Source organism: Neolamprologus multifasciatus, chromosome 12 (assembly GCF_963576455.1).
Source record: "Neolamprologus multifasciatus chromosome 12, fNeoMul1.2, whole genome shotgun sequence".
Taxonomy (NCBI): domain Eukaryota; kingdom Metazoa; phylum Chordata; class Actinopteri; order Cichliformes; family Cichlidae; genus Neolamprologus; species Neolamprologus multifasciatus.
The window spans coordinates 7532403-7556669 of NC_140450.1; the positions used below are offsets into that span (position 1 = coordinate 7532403).

General features: G+C 40.4%; 1 protein-coding gene across 4 annotated transcripts in view; it reads left to right on the forward strand.

Moving 5' to 3' along the window:
* Positions 1-24267, forward strand: part of nos1 (nitric oxide synthase 1 (neuronal)) — a 59663-nt gene that overhangs the window by 5101 nt on the left and 30295 nt on the right. For 2 of the 4 annotated variants that reach the window (XM_085181024.1, XM_085181023.1), the window contains exons 3-4: positions 19491-19593; positions 23179-23316. In XM_085181024.1, the coding sequence (XP_085037150.1) occupies positions 19491-19593; positions 23179-23316 (241 nt within the window). Of the gene's footprint in view, positions 1-6214; positions 6695-15383; positions 15642-16876; positions 19594-23178; positions 23317-24267 lie in introns of those variants that run through there. The other 2 variants (XM_085181026.1, XM_085181025.1) reach the window with 2 other exon arrangements.

Consider the following 24267-nt stretch of genomic DNA (forward strand, 5'->3'; position numbering starts at 1 on the left):
GCGATTTAAATACATTTGATTGTGCATGCTGAGATTTGTTCAGCACTGGTAAGAGTCAGTTAACTTAATTCTATTTTGCTGTCGGAAAATTATTTCTAAAGAGATGCTGAGGAGAGAAGGCTTAGAGTGATGAATAATACTAATACATTTTTTAATAATAATATTTTTTTAATCTCTGGTCATTTTTTCTTTGCAATTTATACATATTTACACAGAAAATAAACTCACATTATAGCCCGTGTTGCTTGTTTTCAGAGGAGAAGCAATTACAGTTTCACAATTAAGCATGTGGTTGAGTCAGAGCTAATGACAAATGACACATGTAACTTCTCTCATTGTTTCTGCATGTTTGAACTCCACCTCCGATTTGTGGGGATGAATATGATCTCGCAAATTGCGGCAATAAAGAGATACAGTGTGACAGGGGGTGTGAAAGGGAGAAAGGATGCCTGTGAGAATTTACAATTAGCATGCACGCATGCTTATGGGGGTGGGGGAGGGCGAGTGTGAAAGAAAGTAGGAGGCACAATGTGCGTGGGCGCTTTCGATTGGAGGAACGCAAACTTGAAATCACACAAAGACGACTTTGGTCTCATATGGTTTGCAAGAGCGGCAGCTCAGGGATATCCCATCCCCCCCTTTCTCATTCAATCTCTTAGGATTAGATAGTTACAGCTCAGAGAGAGCGCTCACTGTTCATATGTTTTTTTCTTTTATCTCTGATGAATAACAGCCGTTCATACCGTAGGGCTATTTACTGAAAGAAAAACAGATCTGCGGTCAGTCACCTTGATTCACCATCTGTTTATGTATCTCTGTGTCTGATTTTCGATTCCTGAAAACACTTAAATCTGTATTTTCTTACTATTACGCACACAAACAGTTTAGGCTGTAGAATGGAACTAGTAATAAACACCTGAATTTCTAAACAAAGACCACATAGGCAAGAGCTGCTAAACTGATGTTTTTTCAGTGCATGAACTTGCAAAGTATTTTCAGATCAAATTAACAACTTAAAAGTAGTTGTCGTGAAATCGATCAATGTAGAGCAGTGAGACAAACCACGGAGGCCCCAGAAAAGTGCAAAGTCCAAACACCTCAGCAATCCTCCTCTCAGGTATATCTGCTCTGGCCCTGCAAACCTGTGTTTAAGGAATGAAATCAATTTAATCATCATGTCAAATCTTTTCGAATTCCTGGATCCATCAACAGCCTGCATCCTTGGAACTTCCTAGAAACAAAACAGCGTTAACCTGAACTTCACATTTCATACTCAGTTTTCCCCACTTATGATCCAATCTGTGTTATAAGAAAGAAAAGTTAAAACAGAACAGTTATCAGTCATGTGTTTCTTCAGTTAATGGTAACATGAGTTATATCAAAAATGTTTCCCCTTTAGCATTCGGCATTATCCCAACAATATAATGTAATACCATAATCTAACCCCAGTCAATAAAACAGAAATTTTCTCAAAGCAAACATCAGCAGCCCAAAATCAGCATCCCCAGAATTAAGTCTTCCACTTCTCCTGCTCATGGCAAAACAAAGCAAAGTATCCCCTTTCTCTTTCTGGCATGGTAAATTGTTTGTCCACATTTATTCATCCCAATCTTAGTCCGGTCACACCCATTTACTCACACGCATTCACACCAGGTATTGCTGATAGTGGAGACTCCCGCGCAAATAATCAGATTCTCCCCTCTCAGCAACATGAGCTCATTCATTTGTTTTACTTTTTTCTAGGAAAATAGTTCTTTATGCTTTTGGACTGGATTGGCTCGCGGCAATCCTTTTAGACAGGGACTCCCAATCTGATCAGGTCCCCACAGGTAGCCTTCTCCTCGGCCCATTGTAATCTGGAAAAGGTCACCTTATGTTTGTTCTCCTGGAAATTTTTACAGCGCTGTCAATTTCATCTTGCAGGCCTGCTTAGAACAAAAATGAGAAAAAAGAGAGAGCTGATTATTAGCTCATCAAAGCACAAAACAAAATCACCTGACAGGTTTTCTCTAAGTGCACTGTTACAAAAATAATGGGCCCCTCTTAGACATGTCCATGTTTACTAAAACTCCCTTTATTAAAATAAAAAGAACACCCAAAGCAAACTAACCAAATCAACCCATCACAACAACAACAACCTCAAAAATCTTTAAACACACAAAAGTTTTGCCACCAGTTCTTCAGGGTCCTAACACTCCCAAGTCAACTGACATAATTTCACCTGCTCATACACAGAAAATCTTGTTAAACACCACACAACTTGTACACCATCATCACTAAATTCAAATTTTCTTTTCTAAAAACTACTACACACTAAGCGATTTGGACAAGATGATAAACAGACTCATATGCTCAACATGCTGACTAATCTTCATGAGCTCTCTTGTGGTGATCCTCGAGTTGGGGGATTTGTGTTCATACTGGAGTTCAAAATTAAAACCAGAGGGAGTGTTCGCCCAGGGCACCAAACAGGCTAGGACCGCCACTGAATACAGGGCTGGAACGTCTATTACCGTGGGATAGTCATTGCACTGGATTTCTGACATAACCCGCCGCATACCATAAGAACGCGGAAGTTTAATGCATTTTCTATTTGTGTGTGTGATTGTGTATATGTTTCTTTTTGTGGCGTTTCAGACTCCTTCACAATTTTCCACTTAAACAGTCAGTTTTCTCTCCTCTTCTTTGCTAACCCAAATTTTGATTCCCCTCCTTAAATAACAGCATTCCTTGTCCTCAGCCAGAAGTTAGGGCCCACTTGTCAGGTTTATGGAGACATGGCGCTGTGAATAATTCAACCAGAAAGAGAGGGAGTGTTTTCTCTCTTTGGCTCATCACTGGTCATTGTTAATGACATTTCCCTCTCCGCCTCAGCCCAGCGGCTTTACCCTTGAAGTCCCGTCTTCTTCACTTCATCTCACCAGTGAGTCTGAGCTCACAGGGACTGAGGCCGAGTAATCGTGACTGTGCCTGCCTTAGGTTGTCCCAGGGTTTCGAGGTGGGATCTTACCCGTCATGGGCTATCCAGCCTTCCATACTCGCCTGATACAGGGGCCAAGTGGGCAGGGGTGCTATGAGGGGAGGGGACACACTCTGGCTCTGGAAATTAAAGGAGTGTAAGCTGCTTTCTTCGTTGCATGTGTATATTAAACTATCTCGCTTCTGATTCTTTCCAACAATAATTTCACATGTAACAATTTGTGTACGTGCGTTTTCTATTCATTAATGTAATTGTCAGTTATTTTCTCTCTTTATTTTACTTTTTTTTTTTTATCTGTTTGTTTGTGAGTGGTGGACGTCTCTAAACCATCATGAGTTCAGGCTTCAATTTCAACCCAATTCTGTTAATCCATCCTTTTCCCGCTGTTCTCATGTTTAGGTTGAGGAGAGTCCACCAGTATTGACACACTGAAGCATACAATTAATATCATTTTCATTTCTTTTCTTAAAACATTCAGTCTCGAATTCCTCTGTTTTCATGATGATGATGATGATGACTCTGTTTTCATGTTGCAACGTCTCTCACCAGCTCACAAGCTATAATCAGACTTGCTGTTTGACACCCCGTTCTCACTCCCGAGGCATAACATGCCGATGTTTTGTCATGTCCCGGGGCGTTCCTGAGGAACGCAAAAGGACACCTTCAGCGTTCTTATGGTATGTGGCGAGTTTTGGCAGAAATCCAGTGCAATGACTCTCCCATGGTAATATACGTTCCAGCCCTGTATTCAATGGCGGTCCTAGCCTGTTTGGTGCCCTGGGCGAACACTCCCTCTGGTTTTAATTTTGAACTCCAGTATGAACACAAATCCCCCAACTCGAGGATCACCACAACATAACCTAACAGACCTACACCTTAGTTTGCAGATTCACTTTGTCTAGGGTTTATTTCTGGGATTTCACACAACCCAGGATTCAAATAATGAATACATAATGGGCTTGGATTTACATCATTATGAATGAGATATGCTCTATTTGGAAGCAGGGCCCTCCCCTTTCGATGGGTTGTGTGTGAGACTTTAAATCATCAAACTGTAAATTATAAATTTTAAATTGTTATTGATCCCTTTACCCCTGGTCCTAAAGTGTATATTTATTTTCTTACTCTTCTTATATTTATTGTTTGTTTACTTGCACTGCTGTAACTGGAGACTCGTCGTGTCGTCTCTCTATATACTGGACTGTAGCAGAGATGACAATAAAGGTTACTTTGACTTCAGCAGCGAGAAGGCGCACCAAGGGCTCTCGCGCTCACTTTTCGCGTATAGAATTTCGAAAAAACATCGGTGCAAATTATAAGTCTGTATCATGATGTCTGGTGTTTTCGTGTTTGTTGATTGGTTTTTATTTTGTTTTATTTTGTGAGTTGGTTATTAGATGTGGTCCTGCCAGCCTGAGAATCCCCCGCTGCCCCGCCTCTCCTCCCTGAGCCGTAATCAGCAGGCGCATCTCACAAACGGAGGGCGCCCTTACTCCCAGCAAATGGGCGATAGAAAACCGATCGGTGCCTATGCCATTCCCAATATGCGCTGGCATAACGTGCCCGTGGTGCCGCCCCCCACCACGATGCCCCCCCGGGCAACCGTCTCGCCCGTATCAAAAACCGCTACTGCCTGTATTCCTGCCCTAAACCTAACCTTATCCCTAGCCCTAACCTTTTTCCTGAGCTTACCCAGGACTTTAATTATGTTAAATAGCGTGTTTCTAAGTGATTTGAAGAAAAAGAGCGAACATGTGTAGATTGAGTCCATATGGTTCTCATATTTCCTCAATTTCCCGAGGTTGTCATTTAGGAACGTTGACCATTTGTCACCTTTGGGAGTGAGAACGTGTTGTTGACGCACACACTCTGCAGTTTGCCTACACACACACTTCTCTCTCAGACTTCCTCTGTTCACGCACTCTCCTATGAGTTATTATTTATTATTTTGTACAAATCACACAGAATCATTCAAATCGAGTACTCACAACATTCACACACTTAGAATCACTCAAAAATACGTTTTCCTAAGAGTATTTTATCAAACCTGCTTTTTAGACTCAGAAAGAGGAATTAGACAACACCCAGTTAAGTGTGTATGTCCTCTGAAAAGAGAAGAGAAATAAACACATATGGGACAATTCTCCCCATCTTAGACGAAATGTGACCTTAAATGTCCGTTTCTAAGTCATGTTCTTCTCTACACACAACTCTTGGCCTCCAGGGCATAAAACTTTGAACATAATATTTTACTTTACCAGAACTAGACCTAATCTAAATCCTGTCTCATTCACTGCTGAAGTTCTAGTTCAATTAACACGTGTAGCAGTTTAAAATTAAAAAAGGAAGTAACGCACACCCAAGAACCGTGTGTGTAACGTTTGGACTTATAACTCTGATATAAGTCCACACAGTGCGCCGACTACGGAGAACCTGAAAGTTCAGTTTTGTTTTGTTTTTAATTCTCCACACACTTGAAAAACTGTTTCTGTCATTTATCTGCCCAAGAACTTCATCAAATGGACCTCGCCGGGTCCAGTAATCTTCAGCACATGTATCACTGCAGCCAGTGAAGATTTAAAAACAGTTTCTTGTCTCAGTGCACCCAGTATTAACTTATCAGATGGACAGCCGATCCATCAATATCAACACAATTGTGTATCCCCATGTACACAACTTATTCTTCACTTGTATCACAGCACATCTAGTAATATCTTCAGAATTACTTCATATAGTAAACATTGATTTTCCTTTAAAATCAATTTACCATTAGAACTCAAGATCACAGCTGACTCGTGTTACGTTCCCCTGAGGGGTCTAGGCGGTGAGGGGGAAGTAACAAAAAGTGTCCGGGTCAGAAAAAGGAGACAAAAAGGCATAAGGGTTAAATTAAAGAGTTTTATTAAAGTTTCTATTAAAACTAACTAAAAGAGACGGACAAGCCGCTATCACCATTTAAAGAAATAAACAAAACTCAAATGTTAGTCAATAAAGCACAAAGTCAAAAAGAGTGCAGCTCACTAGCTGCAAACACAGCAACACACGCAGCTCACTAGCTGAAAACACAGCAACACACTCAGCTCACTAGCTGAAAACACAACAACACACTCAGCTCACTAGCTGAAAACACAGCAACACACTCAGCTCACTAGCTGAAAACACAGCAACACACTCAGCTCACTAGCTGAAAACACAACAACACACTCAGCTCACTAGCTGAAAACACAACAACACACTCAGCTCACTAGCTGAAAACACAACAACACACTCAGCTCACTAGCTGAAAACACAGCAACACACTCAGCTCACTAGCTGTAACCACACTAATGGCACTCTGGCCCAGAGCTCACCTTTCCCTGGGCTTAAATCTCCTTGATTACTGATGAGAGTCAGCTGCACAAAAGGGAGAGGTGGCACCTCAGGCAGAAGAGGTGGTGGGACACGCCCACACAGGCACCTTCAGGAGGAGGCCCTGCTAGGGCCGTAACAACTCGATTCTCTGAAATCCTGAGTCACGTAAACACCTTGTCCAGGTCATGGTGACATTTTCGTCAAACTCATCAGAAGTAGACAGCGCCCAATTTAACTGTGCATGTTGTTGCTCAACAACACACACATACCAGGCAATTCTTCCTGGATCATTTATCAACATTCAAACCAACACAGTCCTCATTGATTATTTTTCTGGACCTCAGCGGATCCACCAAAATTCATGTAAGTATATCAATCATTCACCGATTTATTTCTTTTCCTCAGACCACGCCGGATCTGTTAATATCAACAATGCTGCAAACTCAGAATTGTACAGTTGATTCTTCCCGTCAGACCAGGCTGGCGTTGTGCCAAAAAGTGATTGCCTGCCAAAAACCGATTTCCAATGTTTCCGTGTATTTTTTATGTGTAATATCTTTATGTATGTTGGTAAATAGACTTCGGTGAACAGCGTTTACAAAGGGGTTATATATAGAATTAAAAAATTATCTGTTTTTTCAAGTATCTTTACAGCTCTGTGTTATTGTACTTACATTATAACCAATTCGGTCCTTTATCCTCTATTGTCATATTTGCTGCCATTTCTGCTGTCCTCTTGGCCAGCTTACTCTGACAAAATACATTTTTAATGTTAATGAGATTTTTTTAACTGCATAAATAAAGGTTATATAAAAGTCACTGCCAAAAACTGATTGCAGCTTCTACCTTGTGTTACGACTGATCTTAATCATATGCAAATTTAAGTGTCCAGGTGCTCCTCCGGGATTGGTGCGTCCGGGTGGATGGCTGGCACCGATTGGCTGCGGACCGGGAGGCAGCAGATAAGAGGAGACCGCCGGCGACTTCTATGTGATTCATCCTCGGCCCAACCCGACCGACAGACCATTCACTATGTCACTGTGTTATGTTACTCGATGTAAGAGCACGTAGGGGTGGACCGCCTTTTCTTTTGATCAGTTTTCTCCTGTTTTTGTTAGGCAGGGAGGGAAGTGAGTGTGGTTTGGTTTAGTTCTTTTGGGTAGGTAAGTTGTTTATTTTTGAGATAGGTTACCCTTTTGTTTGTTGTTTTGGCTTTAGGTTCACCCTGACGTTAAGATGTGCTCCCTTCCTTGGTTTATCGCACTTATTGTAACTAAATCACTGTCACAAAAATATTAAGTGTGTGACGTGCTGCTTGGGGTTGGACGGGGATGGATCACCCCTTATGTTGTGGTCTGGCCGCGCCTAGACGGGCCATAACATAATTGGGGGCTCGTTCCGTCTCTTTTCTCGCTTGTTGGTGTGTTGGGGTTGGCGTGTCTTGTTCTGGTTGGCAGTTTTGTTTTTTTGTGTGGGGGTGTGTGTGAGAATGGATTTTTCACTTGAAGATTTTGTGGAGGCACCTTCATGGGAAAAACTTGACAAATGTAAGAAAGCGGACCTGCTCATTGTGGCTAACTCTTATGATGTGGAAGTGTCTTACAGTGCTCGCAAGGCTGAGTTGAAGGAAACCCTGGCTGAAAAGCTAGTGGGGAAAGGTGTGCTACTACCATGAGGGGATGCGGAAAGCAAGCCAGTGAAAGGGGCAGATGGCACTGCATCTGAAGCGGATGCTAACGCAGTTGATGCGTCTGCTGCTGGCACCGAGGCTGATCGGATTTCTGAATCCAGTGAAGGTACGTCCACTGAGGATCTGCGCCTCACGCTCCGCATAAGAGAGGTGGAGACCCGCAACAGGGAGCTGGAAGTGCAAGCTATGCATCTCCGTATCAGGGCTCTTGAGCTTGAAAAGGGCTCAGCTAATGTTTCCCCAACGTCATCAAGCACAAATGCTTCTTCTTCTGCTAGTTTTGATATAAGTAAGCACATCAAGTTGGTTCCCCCATTTCGCGAGTCTGAGGTAGACTCCTATTTTAGTGCATTCGAGCGCATAGCCGCTGCTTTGAAGTGGCCGAAAGAGTTTTGGTCCCTCTTACTCCAATGTAAGCTTGTGGGAAAAGCCCAAGAAGTGTGTTCAAGCCTGTCTACTGAGCAGAGTCTAGATTATGAAACTCTTAAGAAAACTGTGCTGCAGGCTATGAACTTGTCCCTGAAGCATATCGGCAGAAATTTAGGAATCTTAATAAAACTGCTAACCAGACTTTTGTTGAGTTTGCGCGAGAAAAGAATGTGTTGTTTGAGAAATGGTGTTGTTCATGTAAAGTTAAAACTGTGGAAGAGTTGAAAACTCTTATTTTGCTGGAGGAGTTTAAAAAGTGTTTGCCGGAACGCATCGTGACTTATTTAAACGAACAAAAGGTGTCGTCTCTCACTAACGCGGCTCTCCTGGCTGACGAGTTTGTTTTAACGCACAAAAGTGTGTTCTGTGCACAGAATTCGTTTCAGGAAAATTTCTCTGAACGAAAAAAGTCACCAAAAGCAGTGCGTAAAAATGTATCAGCAAACGGTCGAGAATGTTTTTATTGTCACGACTCAGGACATTTGATTGCTGCGTGTCCAGTATTAAGAAGAAAAGAGGCGAGGGGCACTAAATTCCCTGCAGGCGTGGGTTTGACTAAAACCGCTGAACAAAACCCGAAAACTGACATCGATCCGCAGTTCCTACCATTTGTGTCACGCGGCTTTGTTTCGGTGACGGGTGAAGAAAACGATAAAGTGCCAGTCACGATTCTTAGAGATACGGGTGGTACCACTCATTCTTACTAGAGTCTGTGCTGCCTTTGTCTGAAAAAACAGCCTGTGGTTCCGACATACTAGTGTGGGGAATAAAAATGAGTGTCACCAAAGCCCCTCTGCATATGGTACACCTGCATTCGCCGTTAGTGTCGGGCTACGTTAAAGTCGCTGTGCGCCAGCGATTACCAATCGAAGGAGTTTCCTTCATTCTTGGTAATGATCTAGCTGGTGGGCATGTTTTTCCCCTGCCAGAAGTTGTTGATGTTCCTGCCCTTGCTGCTGACTCAGGCTCCCCTGCTTCAGAGGTGTTTCCTGCGTGCGCAATTACTCGTGCGCAGGCTCGTAAAATGGGTGAGATTGTGGATTTGTCGGGGTCGTTTATGGCTACGCTTGATGAAGACGACTATTTCGTGTCACCCATTGATTCTGTAAAGATTTCCACATGTGACGTTCCTGAAATGATTCCTGAGGACATTAATCAGAGCTTGAATATGACCAGAGAAATGTTGATCAAAGCACAGCAGGGTGATCCTTCACTGGTGCCTTGTTTTACCTCTGTTGTGGACAGAGAGGGATCTAAAGCTCCAGTAAAATATTTCCTTGAGAACGGTGTGCTGTTGCGATCTTGGTCTCCTGACTCAACTGATTTACATAGAGTAAATCAGGTTCTGGTGCCACAGGAATGTAGACTCCAGATTCTCAGTCTGGCTCATGATGCCAGCTTAGCTGGCCATCTTGGGGTCAAAAAGACGTATCACCGTGTACTCCGTAACTTCTTTTGGCCTGGACTAAAATCAGATGTGGTGAAATATTGTCGCTCATGTCATACATGCCAGGTAGTGGGAAAGCCAAATAAACCGATTCCGCCAGCGCCTCTTCACCCGATTCCAGCGCTGGGTGAGCCGTTTGAGAGAGTTCTGTTGGACTGTGTGGGCCCGTTGCCAAAAACAAAATCAGGCCACCAGTACATGTTAACAGTAATGTGCGCCGCCACTCGTTTTCCAGAGGCAATTCCATTACGTACATTAAAGGCAAAGACCGTTGTGAAAGCCCTCACAAAATTCTTTTCAACTTTTGGGTTACCCAGAGTTGTTCAAACTGATCAGGGAACAAACTTTATGTCAAAGGTGTTTGCCCAGGTTTTGAAGGAGTTAAAAATTAAACATCAAACGTCCAGCCCTTATCACCCGGAGAGTCAAGGTGCACTGGAACGATTTCATCAAACCCTAAAAACCATGTTGCGCAAATACTGCCTTGAATCAGGTAAAGACTGGGATGAGGGGCTTCCACTTTTGCTTTTTGCTGTTAGAGAAACCACTCAGGAATCCCTTGGATTTAGTCCGGCTGACTTAGTTTTTGGACACACTGTGCGCGGTCCCCTGCGACTACTTAAAGAAAAGTGGTTATCTGAGTCGCATCAAGCCGAACATAATGTGTTAGATTATGTTTGCAGTTTTAGAGAGCGTCTTTTCCGGGCATGTCTGGCCCGTGAAAATTTGGAACAAACCCAAGGCAACATGAAAGCCCGGTATGACAAAAAGACGGTGGTCCGACATTTTGCTCCTGGTGAAAAAGTTCTGGTGTTGCTTCCTTTAGTTGGGTCTAGCCTCCATGCTCGGTTTTCCGGACCCTATGAGGTGGACAAAAAGATAAGTGACACTAGCTATGTAGTAAAAACTCCTGATCGAAAGAGAAAACTGAGGGTTTGCCACGTTAACATGCTTAAACGCTATGTTTCCAGAGAGGACGTGGCAGCTGAGAAAACCTCTCCCATAGCGCCTGTCTCTGTGTGTTCGGCACCACCATTGTATGTTTTGCAAGATGATGACTTGATTGACAAGAGCAGTTGTATGCCTGTGGCCCGTTTGCGAAACTCAGAAGTGTTAGAGGACGTAGAATCCTTTCTGTCGCATTTGTCAGATTCCGCCCGCAAAGATATCCTTGATCTGATTGACGCTAATTTGCTGCTTTTCTCTGACCATCCTCGGCAGACGTCGGTGCTGTTTCATGATATCGTTGTGGAAGTTGATAAGCCAATAAAACAACATGCTTATAGACTAAATCCAACCAAGCGGATTTTAATGCAACAGGAAGTTGAATACCTGGTTAAACATGGGTTAGCTGAGCCCAGTAACAGTGCGTGGAGTTCACCCTGTATTTTGGTGCCTAAACCAGATAACACCCCACGTTTCTGTACCGATTTCAGAAAGGTTAATGCAGTCACAAAACCTGATTCTTTTCCTCTCCCCAGAATGGAGGACTGCATTGATCGTGTCGGCTCAGCTACATTCGTCACTAAATTAGACCTGTTAAAAGGGTATTGGCAAGTCCCGTTAACCCCCAGAGCTTCTGAAGTCTCTGCTTTTGTAACTCCAGATCATTTCCTCCAATACACTGTAATGCCCTTCGGGTTGCAAAATGCACCTGCAACGTTTCAACGTCTGATGCAGAAGGTATTGTTTGGAGTGAAAAACTGTGAGGCATACTTGGATGACATTGTCATTTATTCTCCAACGTGGTCAGAACATCTGGAAACGCTTTCTGAGGTGTTCAGACGTTTTTGTGAATCTTCTCTCACATTAAACCTCTCTAAGTGTGAGTTTGGTAAAGCCACCATTACTTATTTAGGGAAACAGGTCGGACAGGGGCAAGTGCGCCCTGTGGCTGCGAAGGTACAGGCCATTGTAGATTTTCCTGTCCCGCAGAGAAAAAGAGCTCTGCGTCGTTTTTTAGGAATGGCCGGTTTTTATCGAGGGTTTTGCAGAAATTTTTCTGATGTGGTTAGTCCCCTGACTGAGCTTGTTAGCCCTTTAAAGCCTTTTATTTGGTCTCCAGCGTGTCAGGTGGCATTCGAGTCCGCCAAAGCATTGTTGTGCAGTGCACCAGTGCTAGCAGCGCCGAATTTTGAGCGCCCTTTTAAATTAGAAGTTGATGCCAGCTCGTGTGGCGCAGGCGCTGTTCTGTTACAGGAAGATGGTCACGGTGTAGATCATCCCGTCTGCTACTTTTCAAAAAAGTTTAACAGACACCAGACCCATTATAGCACCATCGAAAAAGAGGCTCTTGGCCTACTCCTTGCGTTACAGCATTTTGAGGTCTATGTCGGGTCAAGTGTGCTGCCTGTGCAGGTGTTTACCGATCACAACCCACTAGTGTTTCTTTCCCAAATGCGCAACTCCAATCAAAGACTTATGCGCTGGTCCTTGTTATTGCAAGATTTTAACTTGGAGATCCATTACAAGAAAGGGAAAGAGAATGTGTTGGCTGATACTCTGTCTAGAGCACTTTCTCCTTGAATTAAACATTCTGGGGGTAATGTTAATTCTTGGGAAAGGGGGGTGTTACGACTGATCTTAATCATATGCAAATTTAAGTGTCCAGGTGCTCCTCCGGGATTGGTGCGTCCGGGTGGATGGCTGGCACCGATTGGCTGCGGACCGGGAGGCAGCAGATAAGAGGAGACCGCCGGCGACTTCTATGTGATTCATCCTCGGCCCAACCCGACCGACAGACCATTCACTATGTCACTGTGTTATGTTACTCGACGTAAGAGCACGTAGGGGTGGACCGCCTTTTCTTTTGATCAGTTTTCTCCTGTTTTTGTTAGGCAGGGAGGGAAGTGAGTGTGGTTTGGTTTAGTTCTTTTGGGTAGGTAAGTTGTTTATTTTTGAGATAGGTTACCCTTTTGTTTGTTGTTTTGGCTTTAGGTTCACCCTGACGTTAAGATGTGCTCCCTTCCTTGGTTTATCGCACTTATTGTAAATAAATCACTGTCACAAAAATATTAAGTGTGTGACGTGCTGCTTGGGGTTGGACGGGGATGGATCACCCCTTATGTTGTGGTCTGGCCGCGCCTAGACGGGCCATAACATTTGTTACACGAATGTTGTTTGTGGCTCAATATGACTTTATGTCATCCATGAGGGATGCATTTAACATATGTTTCACATATTATAGCCCAACAAGTTACTTATAGCAGTTTAAATACAAGCAATCACTTTTTGGCACAACACCTGTTGCACAACACCGGATCTGTTACTTCAGCGCAATAAACACTGATTTTCCTTCAAAATCAGTTTACCAAGAGCCACAAAACCATTTCAGACTCGTTTTTCTGAAATTCTGTGTCACTTAAACATCCTGACAGCACCAAGTGTTTTCTGTCAGACTTCGTCGTCTGACAGACACTTATTTGTGTAAAAAGAGTAATTTCACTCTTTTTACTCACAAATAAGTGTCTCCCAAAATGATCCTCTGATCATAACCTATTTTTAAACCAAGGTCCCAAGTCTTGGTAGATGGTCAATCTCCAGTACGGCCACGCCGGACCACCTACTGGACGTCTCCAGTAGGGAGGAAGTCTGCACTTCTGAACTTGACACTTATTAAACCATAAACTGACCAATAACTCTTATATTCTCTTATTCTTTAATCACACATTGGTCTCTTTTCTCTCTTATTTCCTTAAAACAACATCTCGAGTTACTTTTAGCTCAGTAGTGTTTCTTACGAGTCGACCATGAATGTAACACTACTTAATACTTTCACTAGAACTCAGGCAAAACTCAAAACAGAGATCAACGAGTAACTTCTTGACTACAATTTTAGAATTACATCCAATGCAGCACAATTTCAGTTTAAGAGGTTTGTGCTTACCTTTTTATGTGGGCCCACAGTAGTCAAGAAACCACCCGCGACGTCTGCCCGTTTGACCACCAATCCGGCTCGACCACCGCGGATAGTAACACCGCTAAGCATACACTGCCCGCATCCTCCACCAAAGCTGTCGCGAAATCGATCAATGTAGAGCAGTGAGACAAACCACGGAGGCCCCAGAAAAGTGCAATCAAACGATGAGTTTATTAACAGCCCGGAGAAAACATTAGCATATGTCTTCTGACAAAAATACATGTTGTGGATACTTATAAAGCAGTGGGGTACACGCCCTCCCATGGCGTCAATTACAGATTAAAATAGGTTCCAGACATTAGTCACAGTTAATCGTACATCTTGTACACTGTAAAAAAAAAAAAAAAAATCCGTAAAAATACAATACAATCTACTGTATAAACGTGAAGGAATTTTCCGTATTAGTCATTTACAGGTATTTTTCTGTATTTCTCAACTACTGCAATGCATTGTGGTAAAAAAGAACCCGAAAAGGAGGGAAAAGTAAGCGCAAGAGCAGCCATTAGAAGTTGGAGAAACTGCCTTCAAATTTCTGTGGTAAGTATTAAAACTCATGTTTCCTTTTATTAAAATAATGTTTTTCAAAAGACTCTGCGTTTTTATTTAGAAAGAATTGTTAATTTAATTGTTAACTGGTTTTGGCTGTCTCCAGACAAGTCAGGAATATTTTGCTGACTCATTTTTTAAAATAATTGTTATTTAGGTTTAACATGACTTAAGCTTTCCATTTTAGTTAATGTTAAAATAATTTTACTGTGATACCACCAGTTTTGCCCTTCAGTGGCCGAACCAGTTTTCATAAATATTATAGTTAGCTGTCTGTGTCTCTCTGGGTATTACACAGCTGTGACTGCTAACTAGCTAATTAGCAAAAGTCAGCGATGTGGATAACTGGGAAAAGAGAGAACTTCATGGTTCTAGAAATTATTCTAGGACTCTAATAAGTACTGTATCAATACCTGTGTTTTACAGTTGGCTCTACTGTACACTTTAAAGGGTTTCAGGCAAAGTTACACTAACCCTACTTTAAGCCTCAGACCTTTCTGGCTGATGCTAGCAAATGCTAATGTTAGCCTCTGATTTGGGCTGCTAAAGTAAAGACTTTTAGCTAGCTGACTAGCATAGATTATTTCGGTGGTTAAATGACTGTAGTGGTAATATTATTTAAAGTATAGTTTCACCTCAGCACATTTACAATTATGTCTATTTTGTAGCACATAGAAATGTTTAGTTAATATTTACAGACAGACACATTTTCCCTGTAACTGTGTTTTTACTCCAACATTTGTTGAAAATGTAATTTATGAAATACTGAGCAGCATTTCTAGTATGTGGAATATTTTTGTCACCCCACTGTGCTAATGTGATTAAATACTAATAATTATTACTAAAGAAATTCAATAATAAATCAATAATAACTATTTCTTGATTGAACTATAATGTAAGCGCAGTGCTGGTGTGCAGGGGCTTTATATGCCTTGTGGGGGATGCTGACATATTATAAACTGTTGTGTCTATATCAAGCTTTTAGCCAAATATAAGCAGAGATATTTGTATCTTTCTTAAAAAATCCAGATCCTTACAGATTATTTGAGAAATGGATCAACAGCTATCACTACTTGAAGCACTCTAAGTCCTGCAGTGGGAAAATATCCCTTATTTCACCTTTGATCACACACTTTGGTTTTCCAGTGCAGAGCAATGGCCAAGAAAAGGAAAGACTTCCCTGAGTGGAAAAAAAAGATGAAGATACAAGCTGGTGATCCAGAGCAGCTGGTCTCAGGAAATGAAGAAAAACCCTGATCACCATCTCTACAGAAACAAGGTGAGTTTAATGTTGTGGTTGATTTAGTTTTTCAAGGTATGTATGTCACTTTGATTATAAACTGCTTTTGTTGCAATAGAATGGTGTTATGTGTATGCAACTCTACGTGAATTATAATCCTTTGTAGTAATGATATATATCACAAAATAGTGCATTTTCTGTAAATTCTGTGATTCTCGGGCAACTCAACTTATGTGAAGTGTTTTCAGTTGGGCGTCGTGTACCTGGAGTCGAGTGTTTTGACCGATGCGTGAAACTATACATTTTTAGACATGAGTTTAAACGGCCGCCATTTTCTTTCTGAGTATTTATTACACGGCGTGCTGCAAGGAAAAGCCTGTTCTAACGTTTGAGTCTAAGGATTACTTTGAGCACCTGACAGCTCTTTTTTGCTTTTCATTCGTAAACTCTCTCGAAACTCTTTCATGTGATTCTTGTTTAGGTGGTTAAAGAGGTTTGTCGTGTTTGACTGGTGGTGGGGACCAGTTTGTGGCATAATTTGCATAGTACAGTTTTCTGGGGCGTGTCAGACTTTTCATAACCAAACCATGTCCATGCTACAGAGGCCCCTCGTCTAACAATAAGGTCCTTGATTTCTTTTGACTGGTCCTTCTGTTTGGAGCTAGTTGGTTCTGCCTCATTCTTGCTGGCCATGCTGGTATTCTCTGTGCCTTCATCTTTGTGATGACTGTAAGCGCCATTTATAGTCACTTCATGTTTTTATTTGAGGTCATTTGTTTGATGCATATTCTGAAATTTTATGTTTGAGAATAATGTATATCATTTCAGTTTATTTTGAAAAGTCTCAACAGAAGCTTGAGCTTTATTGTGAAAGGTTTATGTGGAAAATAAACAAGCGGAGGGCGGAGCCACATAATGGTTTTACCGTCATTGTTGGTAACGAAAGTACGCGTAAAAACAGTCACTTGTCTGTCCATAGTGTGGTTATTGTAAGTATAAGAGAAAGAGAGAACTTTAAGAAATAATATAGCAACTACAGTGACCATCAAAATCATAAAAAAAATATTGCCGTAAACAGTTTATTTTGCAACACCACAAAACAAACAATAGTGTATAATATGAAACGATAGACATTTTTATATCGTCATCTGATATATATTGTCATATCGCACAGCCCTAATCATTTTTTTGTTTGTTGTTTATGTTCTAGGTAAAAAAATTATAAAAATACAAACTTTTTAAAAATGTCTTGTTGTTTCTCTTTTTTTCCTCAGAATAAATTGCGACTAGTCTCAATGGCTGACATGGAGGAGCAACACAGCGACACGTTAACCCCGACTGAGCAACTCTGAAAATCCAAGGAAAAGCTGAGTGTATTTTATTTAAAGCTCAGTTGGACCTTGATGTACTAACATGCAGGCTGCATTCGGGACTTTGTCACACTGGTATATGAAGAGTGGTAACAAGACTTTGTAGTAATTTGTCTTACTATTGTCTTATTTGTTGTGATTTAGGGTCTGTGCGCACAAGCAGTGGTTTTTGTTTGTAACCGTAACCTTGTTTTCAGAGCCTGGTCTAACATTTAATGGTCATAAAATATGTCAGACTTTTCCTCTACTTAAACAGCTAGAAGAATTTGAACACCGTGGAGAAAAAGGTGTGCATTAAGGATTTTGAACTATGATGTTTAAGTGTTGTCACTGCTGAGGATTCGTGGACACAGATCCTTATTCACTACGCTGCTGTTTACAGTTTAACTTTTCATCAGAACAAGCACTTCTAATTGTACTTTTCTCCTCACTGACAAAACAAGTCCAGTAACTTGTAACAAGTACACTTTTATCTTTACGTTTGGGACAGTAATCTGTCTTAATTTATTTTGTGTTTCAGTTATCATATGGGGTAAAGTCCTGTGGTTATCCATCCGTCCTGTTCGAATAAACCCAAAGTTCAGGAACATCTTCTTTAGATCTGTTCAGTTTTATTCATGTGGCACCACTTAAACAGTCAACAAATTTTGACTCAAGTATGCTATATTGTAAGGTAAAGACCCCAAAGAGTTAATCTCAGACAAATGTTCACACAAATGTGAATTGCATTCACTTAATTAATGAAGTGAATGTAATTCAGTAATCAAATGTGTTTGGCTATAACTGACTACATGTGTATGCTGTATCATAAGTGGACAGACTTGGATGTAAACCACACCTTAACCATTTGGTTGAGGCAAAACTACCACAAGGCAGTGATTCTAACTAAAAGGTACTCTGGATATTATTAAATGTGAACATATCGTTAAATATGACATTTTTTGTTTGTCAGGTGTCCTGTTTGAAGAAAACACTTGGTAGCCACTTGAATGAATGTAAATAAACACATTTACACGAGGGCAACCTGATTTCAAGGAAATAAAAATGCTCAAATTTGAAAGCTTGTGAAAGCTTATTTTGTTCATGTATCAGCTGTTTAGTCATTTTATGACAAGATGGATGCTGTCGTTATATTTTAGTATAGTGTTTGAGATAAGGAGAATAAAAGAATATTTAACATTAATTGTACCAATGTTGTTGTGTACGAAGCACAAATTAATTTAAGTTTTAATTTATGAATTTTTGAGCACACTCAGTTGTAATTGCATAGAAATGTACGTTTAAGGATATAAAGAACTATATTTAATGAGTTACAGTGAAAAGAAGTGCTTGGAAATAGTAATATAAACAGAAATTTCAATTTTTCTATTAACGGAAAATATCAGTTAATGATACAGAAAATATACTGTGAATAAACGGAATTTTCCGTTTTATAGCTGAAGGAAATGTCCATAAATAGTACAGAGAGTATACTGTAAATCTACAGAATTTTCTGTTTTATTATTTACAGAAATGTCCGTCAAACTTCCGTAAAAAAACAGAAAATGTACTGGCAGAAAATTACCAGGACATTTTCCGTTTTTCTACGGAATATTTTTTTACAGTGTACCTCTTCAATAGCTATAAGCAGACATAGAACTTCTCTTTTCTATAACACCTTCCATACAAGGTAATAAACTTCAAGCCCTCAGGGCCTCTGGGGCTAATTATTGACTCTGGTCATCTCTTGCCAAGTAGAGTAAAATATAGTAAGACACCAAATGAGTTAAGGCCTCAGGCCTGACACATTCCTAGATTATATGTGTTATATGTATTGTAAGCATGCATTGCAGTTATCCTTCTATGTTTCTAGTTTCCCTCAGCATGTATCACCTGGACAGTCACGCCAGTGAAGCTTAAGACCCTTAATGAACCGAACATCAACTCGAAATAAGCACAAATATGCAATGTGTATGAAATACTTCTAACCGTACTTGTAATAAAAGTTAACATAATGGAAGGATCCTCAAATGGACATCTTCAATAAACAACTTTAATGCAATATCAATACTGTGAGAAATATTATTAGATGAAATAATGCTGTAGAGAATGTTATCAATGCAATGATAATGATGCAGATTATATGGCAGCAATAAAATAATTTCTGTATCTCCACATAGTGAAAACACTTTTGAAATGAACTTAAAATCTGTGTTTTCAGTGTAAATGTGTAGTCACATAAATGTGTCTGACTGAAGCGGTGAGCTATGCCTGTCTTTGTGCACCCACTATGTTCTGAACAGAGAAATTCCTTCATGGGTGTGCAGAGCTTTTAAAAATTGTACAGGGTTTCCTTATTTAACAGTATTTTAGAGTGTCTACAGATCTTCTTTTTTTTGTTCGTTCTTTGCAAAACGGGATGCTTGTTTGATGTGTATGTGTATGCATGTCTTGGATGAGGTTTTAAATTAAAATGAAAGATTAGTTTGCACCAGATGCGAGTTTATACACCTGACAGAAAATTGTATCTGACTTCTAGGGACCTTGGCGTGGGAAATGGCACATCCCCACAGCTGGTGCCAGATAATGACAGAATGCTGGAAAACATGCCGGTGGTGCTTAACAATGCTGACACTGACAAGGTAAAGTGAAACAAATTCCCAGCCCTTGAAATGATTTAGAGTGAAAGAAAGCAGGTGTAAGCATAAGTTTTTCATCTATACTTTGATAGATCAAGAATTTGGAAAATAAACCTTTTTTTGTTCTCTGTGTGTACGTGTGTTCGAGTCTTCCTGTGCAGGCTTGGTTAGTTCAGCTGTATAATGCATGTAAATCTGTGACTGCCTTTATGGTTCTTTGCCCTTAAAACAATCATCCACAGTGTTCTATGGTCCCATGCATTCACAAACTGAGCATGCACATCCATGTTCTTTTTACATTGTGCAAAGCCTTTGCTTAAGATCCTATCACCTAGACATTAGATCCAACCATCAGCAAGATTGTGCAGCATTAAACCCAGCTTATGCCTTCTACACAGAAGGATCTGGCCACAGGTCTACATGTCAGCGATAGGGATAGTAATCTGCACATGGTTACCCCACTTCAAGGCCCCATCAATGAGACAGAATGGCCTAATGAATGCGTGCAGCTGCTGATCTGTCTCGCACCATCAAATGTGACCCCTCTTAAATTGATCCATCCTCTCAGACCTCCACAGAAGAGAGTGTTAATGTGGATGCTTGAGAGAATATATGTACGAGAGGGTTAGAAAGTGGGAGGGAGGGGAGATATGGATGGTGCTTGATAACAGAGTGGAAATGTTTAATGGAGTAAGAAGCCATATGTCTTTCATTGTCGTGTGTAGTTGCTAGAGTTGAGGAAGCCTATCTGCCTGTGAGAATGTGTGTTTGGGAACTGGAATCAATGTGTGTCCAGTATATGTGTACTGACTCATGCAGCAGGAACCTCCCCTGCAGGCGTTTTGCTAGACACTGATACTAACTTTGATGGCTCCCTGCTTAGTACTTAATGTGACAGACTCAAGTCCAACACTAAGTTCATTAAAAACACAAAAGTTAAATAGTTTCAGAAAATGGGGATGATTTTTTTCCCCTTTTTGACTACAAAGATTTTAAGTGACACATTGATGCCCTGCAAATTAGTTTTCTCACTTTGGTGAAGGATTTTCCATGTGTCTCTCACTTAAGCTTCTGCATAATTTAATGTGTAATAAGCTGACTGAAAAGGCAAGGTGGTGGGATGTTCTCTCATATTCAACCGTCTAGTGATTTATGGAGCCACCAACTCTGATACTCCACTGAAAACAGAAAATATGCCTCTGTGCTTCCTTTTTTTTTTTTTTTTTTTTGCACATTATGGCTTAATCATCACTGAAGAAGGCATCAGTTGTCAAATCAGAAATGTATTTGTCTTCAAAATCTAAAATATAGAAAATATCTCTTCTCTCAAACTCTCAATTTCATTCATTTCTCTATTCATATCTACATCTGTCCTGTGTGCTTCATCTTGATTTCCCATCAGGGGGTTTTGTTTGGGTGGGTGGGGAACTTTACTGCATAACCACATTTACCAGAAAATGATTATGCCCCATTATGAAATCATTTTCATCGAATTAGCTTCAATTATCTTAATTTCTAGCACCATGGATCCTCCCTTCTGACATAACCACACCTTATTCTTGATATTGAGGGCTCGTGATGGATAATGGGATTTAAAATAAGAGATAAGTCTGTGTGTAATATCTTGGGGAGGACTGGGTCATTTAAACAGATAAAGCATGATACATGCACCAACAAATGCTTTTTTGACATTAGGCACTGGAACATATTATTTATGCAGTTTTGCCATTCAAAATACTTGTGGTGCCAACAATATTATCAGTTGAAGACTGTAATAGCAGCTGTTGCTAGCAGATTTTATCGATAAACTGCAGACTTTGGATGGAAATTTGTTTTATTCTTCTTTATTTTGTTTTGCTGCTTATCACCCTCAAGTCTAACAAAGACTTAGGCAGACCTTCACTGGATTAAAACAAAACAAGATTAACCCTTTCTTCTATTCCCTCCAATGAGAAATGTTTATGTCTTATCAGACTTAGAGTGCTGATTTATTCATGAAAGTGGCCCATGTTTAAATTAACAGATAGCAAAACTTGCAACCAGATTATGGGAAGAGCAAAAGGAAACACCATCCCTTAAGTGTCTTAAGACCACTGGCTATGGTGTGATTATGTTTTAGGTTGTATTATCTTTGCATTTGTAAACAGTGACCATCTTTGTACAGTACATTGGGTCATAACAAGGGTGACAATGGGCTAGTCTTAGGGAATCACTTTTTCCCCTTACCTATCTTGAGCTGTTACAATCAAATAAACAAACGCGTAAAATAATTCATTTTACCTGGAAGTTAAACATGTAGGGAGAATTATTCTAAAAGGATCTTGATGGCAGAAAAAACCCATACTGTGGGGGCTCTAGGTTTGAACCCAGGACCTGTCTGCTGTGAGGCAACAACTCATCCACCACAAAGTTTAATTTTTCAGATAATGAAAGAAATTAATTTTTTTGTCAGTTAAACATTTAAAATCTGCAACAGCGCAGATATATAAATGAATTAAAAAAACAAAAAAGTGACATTTAGCGATTGTTCACAGAAATGTGGTTCTCTGAAACTTGCCGATGGCGATAAAAAATAAAAATAAAATGAAATAAATGTAAATGCCAAAGCTATCTTCCAGCCAGTGAGCAACAAGCCTTACATTCAAATGATACACAACTTTTATTTCTTTTTTAAGTCAGAAAGGCTTAATTTTTCCACATCTGAAATACTTTGCCTGTTTGATGTGCATTCTCCTTATGGTGCAATGATCTTTCATCTTATCCACAACCTCACGTCATATCTGAGGTGCTCGGCAGGGGTTATTGTTGTTCGAGCATTAAACGCACTACTTGTGCGTGTAAAATCAGATTCTATTCAAATTGCTCACTCCTTCCTACAGTTTGAGAGGACATCAAATGACAGTGAGACCCCACAAGTGTGACACTGTCGGTATTCATTGCTCCAGCAAGCATGCAAGCAAGTATTTCAAAAGCTGCACCACTGTTTGACTAACAATGCTGTGGAAGATGATGAAAGAGCTTCCAAGGTGTGCAATTGATTACTCTGATCTTTGGCAATCATTTGCCGCCTTCTCTAGGAGCTCTTACAGTTGGCTTTGGGGTTAAATTGCAGCCATTCATCAGTCAATAGCTACAGTACTGGAAAACCGTGTGAGCCTAGAGTTAGCTTGCCATCAACCTGCTGTTAAATGCTGATTGCCTTTATTCTGGAGAGAAATGGAGAAAGGAAAGAATGCAGATGGTTTCTGTGCATAGGCCTGAGTGAGAGAGACATAAGCACAATCACAAATCAATATTCCTTGAGAACAAAGGGCTGAGGTTCACCGAGGCAGCCAGTTGAAATGCTTTCAGATATTTCACATAGTATTCTTACGTCAAACTCTCATGTCCAACTTTATGCACTCAAATCCATTTCCTGGCAGTGGGAGGTCTGCGTCACTTTTTAACTTACTTCGGTATGACTCCCAGTTATAAACAATCTATCCAGTTTCCACCAAAAGTATTACCGAGGCCAGAACATATTAGACAGTTAAAGTACAAGGGTCTGAAGAAATGAGTCATGTGTGAATGTCTCTGTGTTTTTTACAGCCTCCAGCTGAGGGCAGGACCTCACCCATTAAGTCACTGCAGAATGGCAGCCCTTCCAAATGCCCCCGCTTTATAAAGATTAAGAACTTGGAGACTGGCACCATCTACAGTGACACACTCCACCACAGCTCCAGCAAGGTAAGACAATTAAAACTCACCTGAAGAAAAGATCCTTAGGATCACAGAGATCAAGGAGCCTGCTATAGCATCTGTGTTTGTCACAGAAAACCATCCTAGCAGGGGTGAGATAGATTCAATTATGTAGTATGTTGTTTCTTCACGTTCTAAATCCCTTTACTGAATAAGAAAGATTAGAACTAGTGGCAAAAAGAAACACCTGTATGATGCAATTTTAATGCAATGCAATATTGTGTTTATATTCTTTATTTTATTTTATTTTTAGTGTTGAAACCTGCAAGTAATGATGCATATAGTACAATTTTTCTAAATCACATCTTCCCATAATCTTCAGCCTGTTGTACTTTTAGACAAATAAACTATATTCGCTTTACGGCCGACATCTCTTAAGCAAAAGAACAAAAGCAAACTCCTAAAAGCTGAAACATGAAAAAGTGTTTGGCTTTTATGCTTGAAAAATGTTTTGAGACTCTGTGCAATCAAATGGAGTTCTGTCTCACAAAACAAACTGCTTAATTCTCCCGAAACTACCACAGAGTTGAATAAAGAGTGTATTCATTATTGAATTGAATCACAATGTACTGGGGGTTTTCATTGTCACAAAATATGGTGAATACTGATAACAAGTTTAAAAAGAGAGTGTGTGACAAGATTCTGTAAACACAAAGGTTAATACAAGATTTAATAATTTTATCAGCTATAACAAGAAATATAGTTGTGATTTTGCATTTGTTGACATATCACAAAAAGGGGAAACAGATTGGTTTTACATGCTGAAACCCTTTGTGTCAGTTTTTGCATTAAGGTATGAGCACAGCTTTTATACTGTAAGCTGACTAGCAAAGTTGACAGATGTCTGTGACTTAAATGGTGATCTTGAAGGCACTGATGAACATAAAGTACAGTGTCTTGGTTGACTGAACATGCATTTAGCCTGCAGACTTACCAATA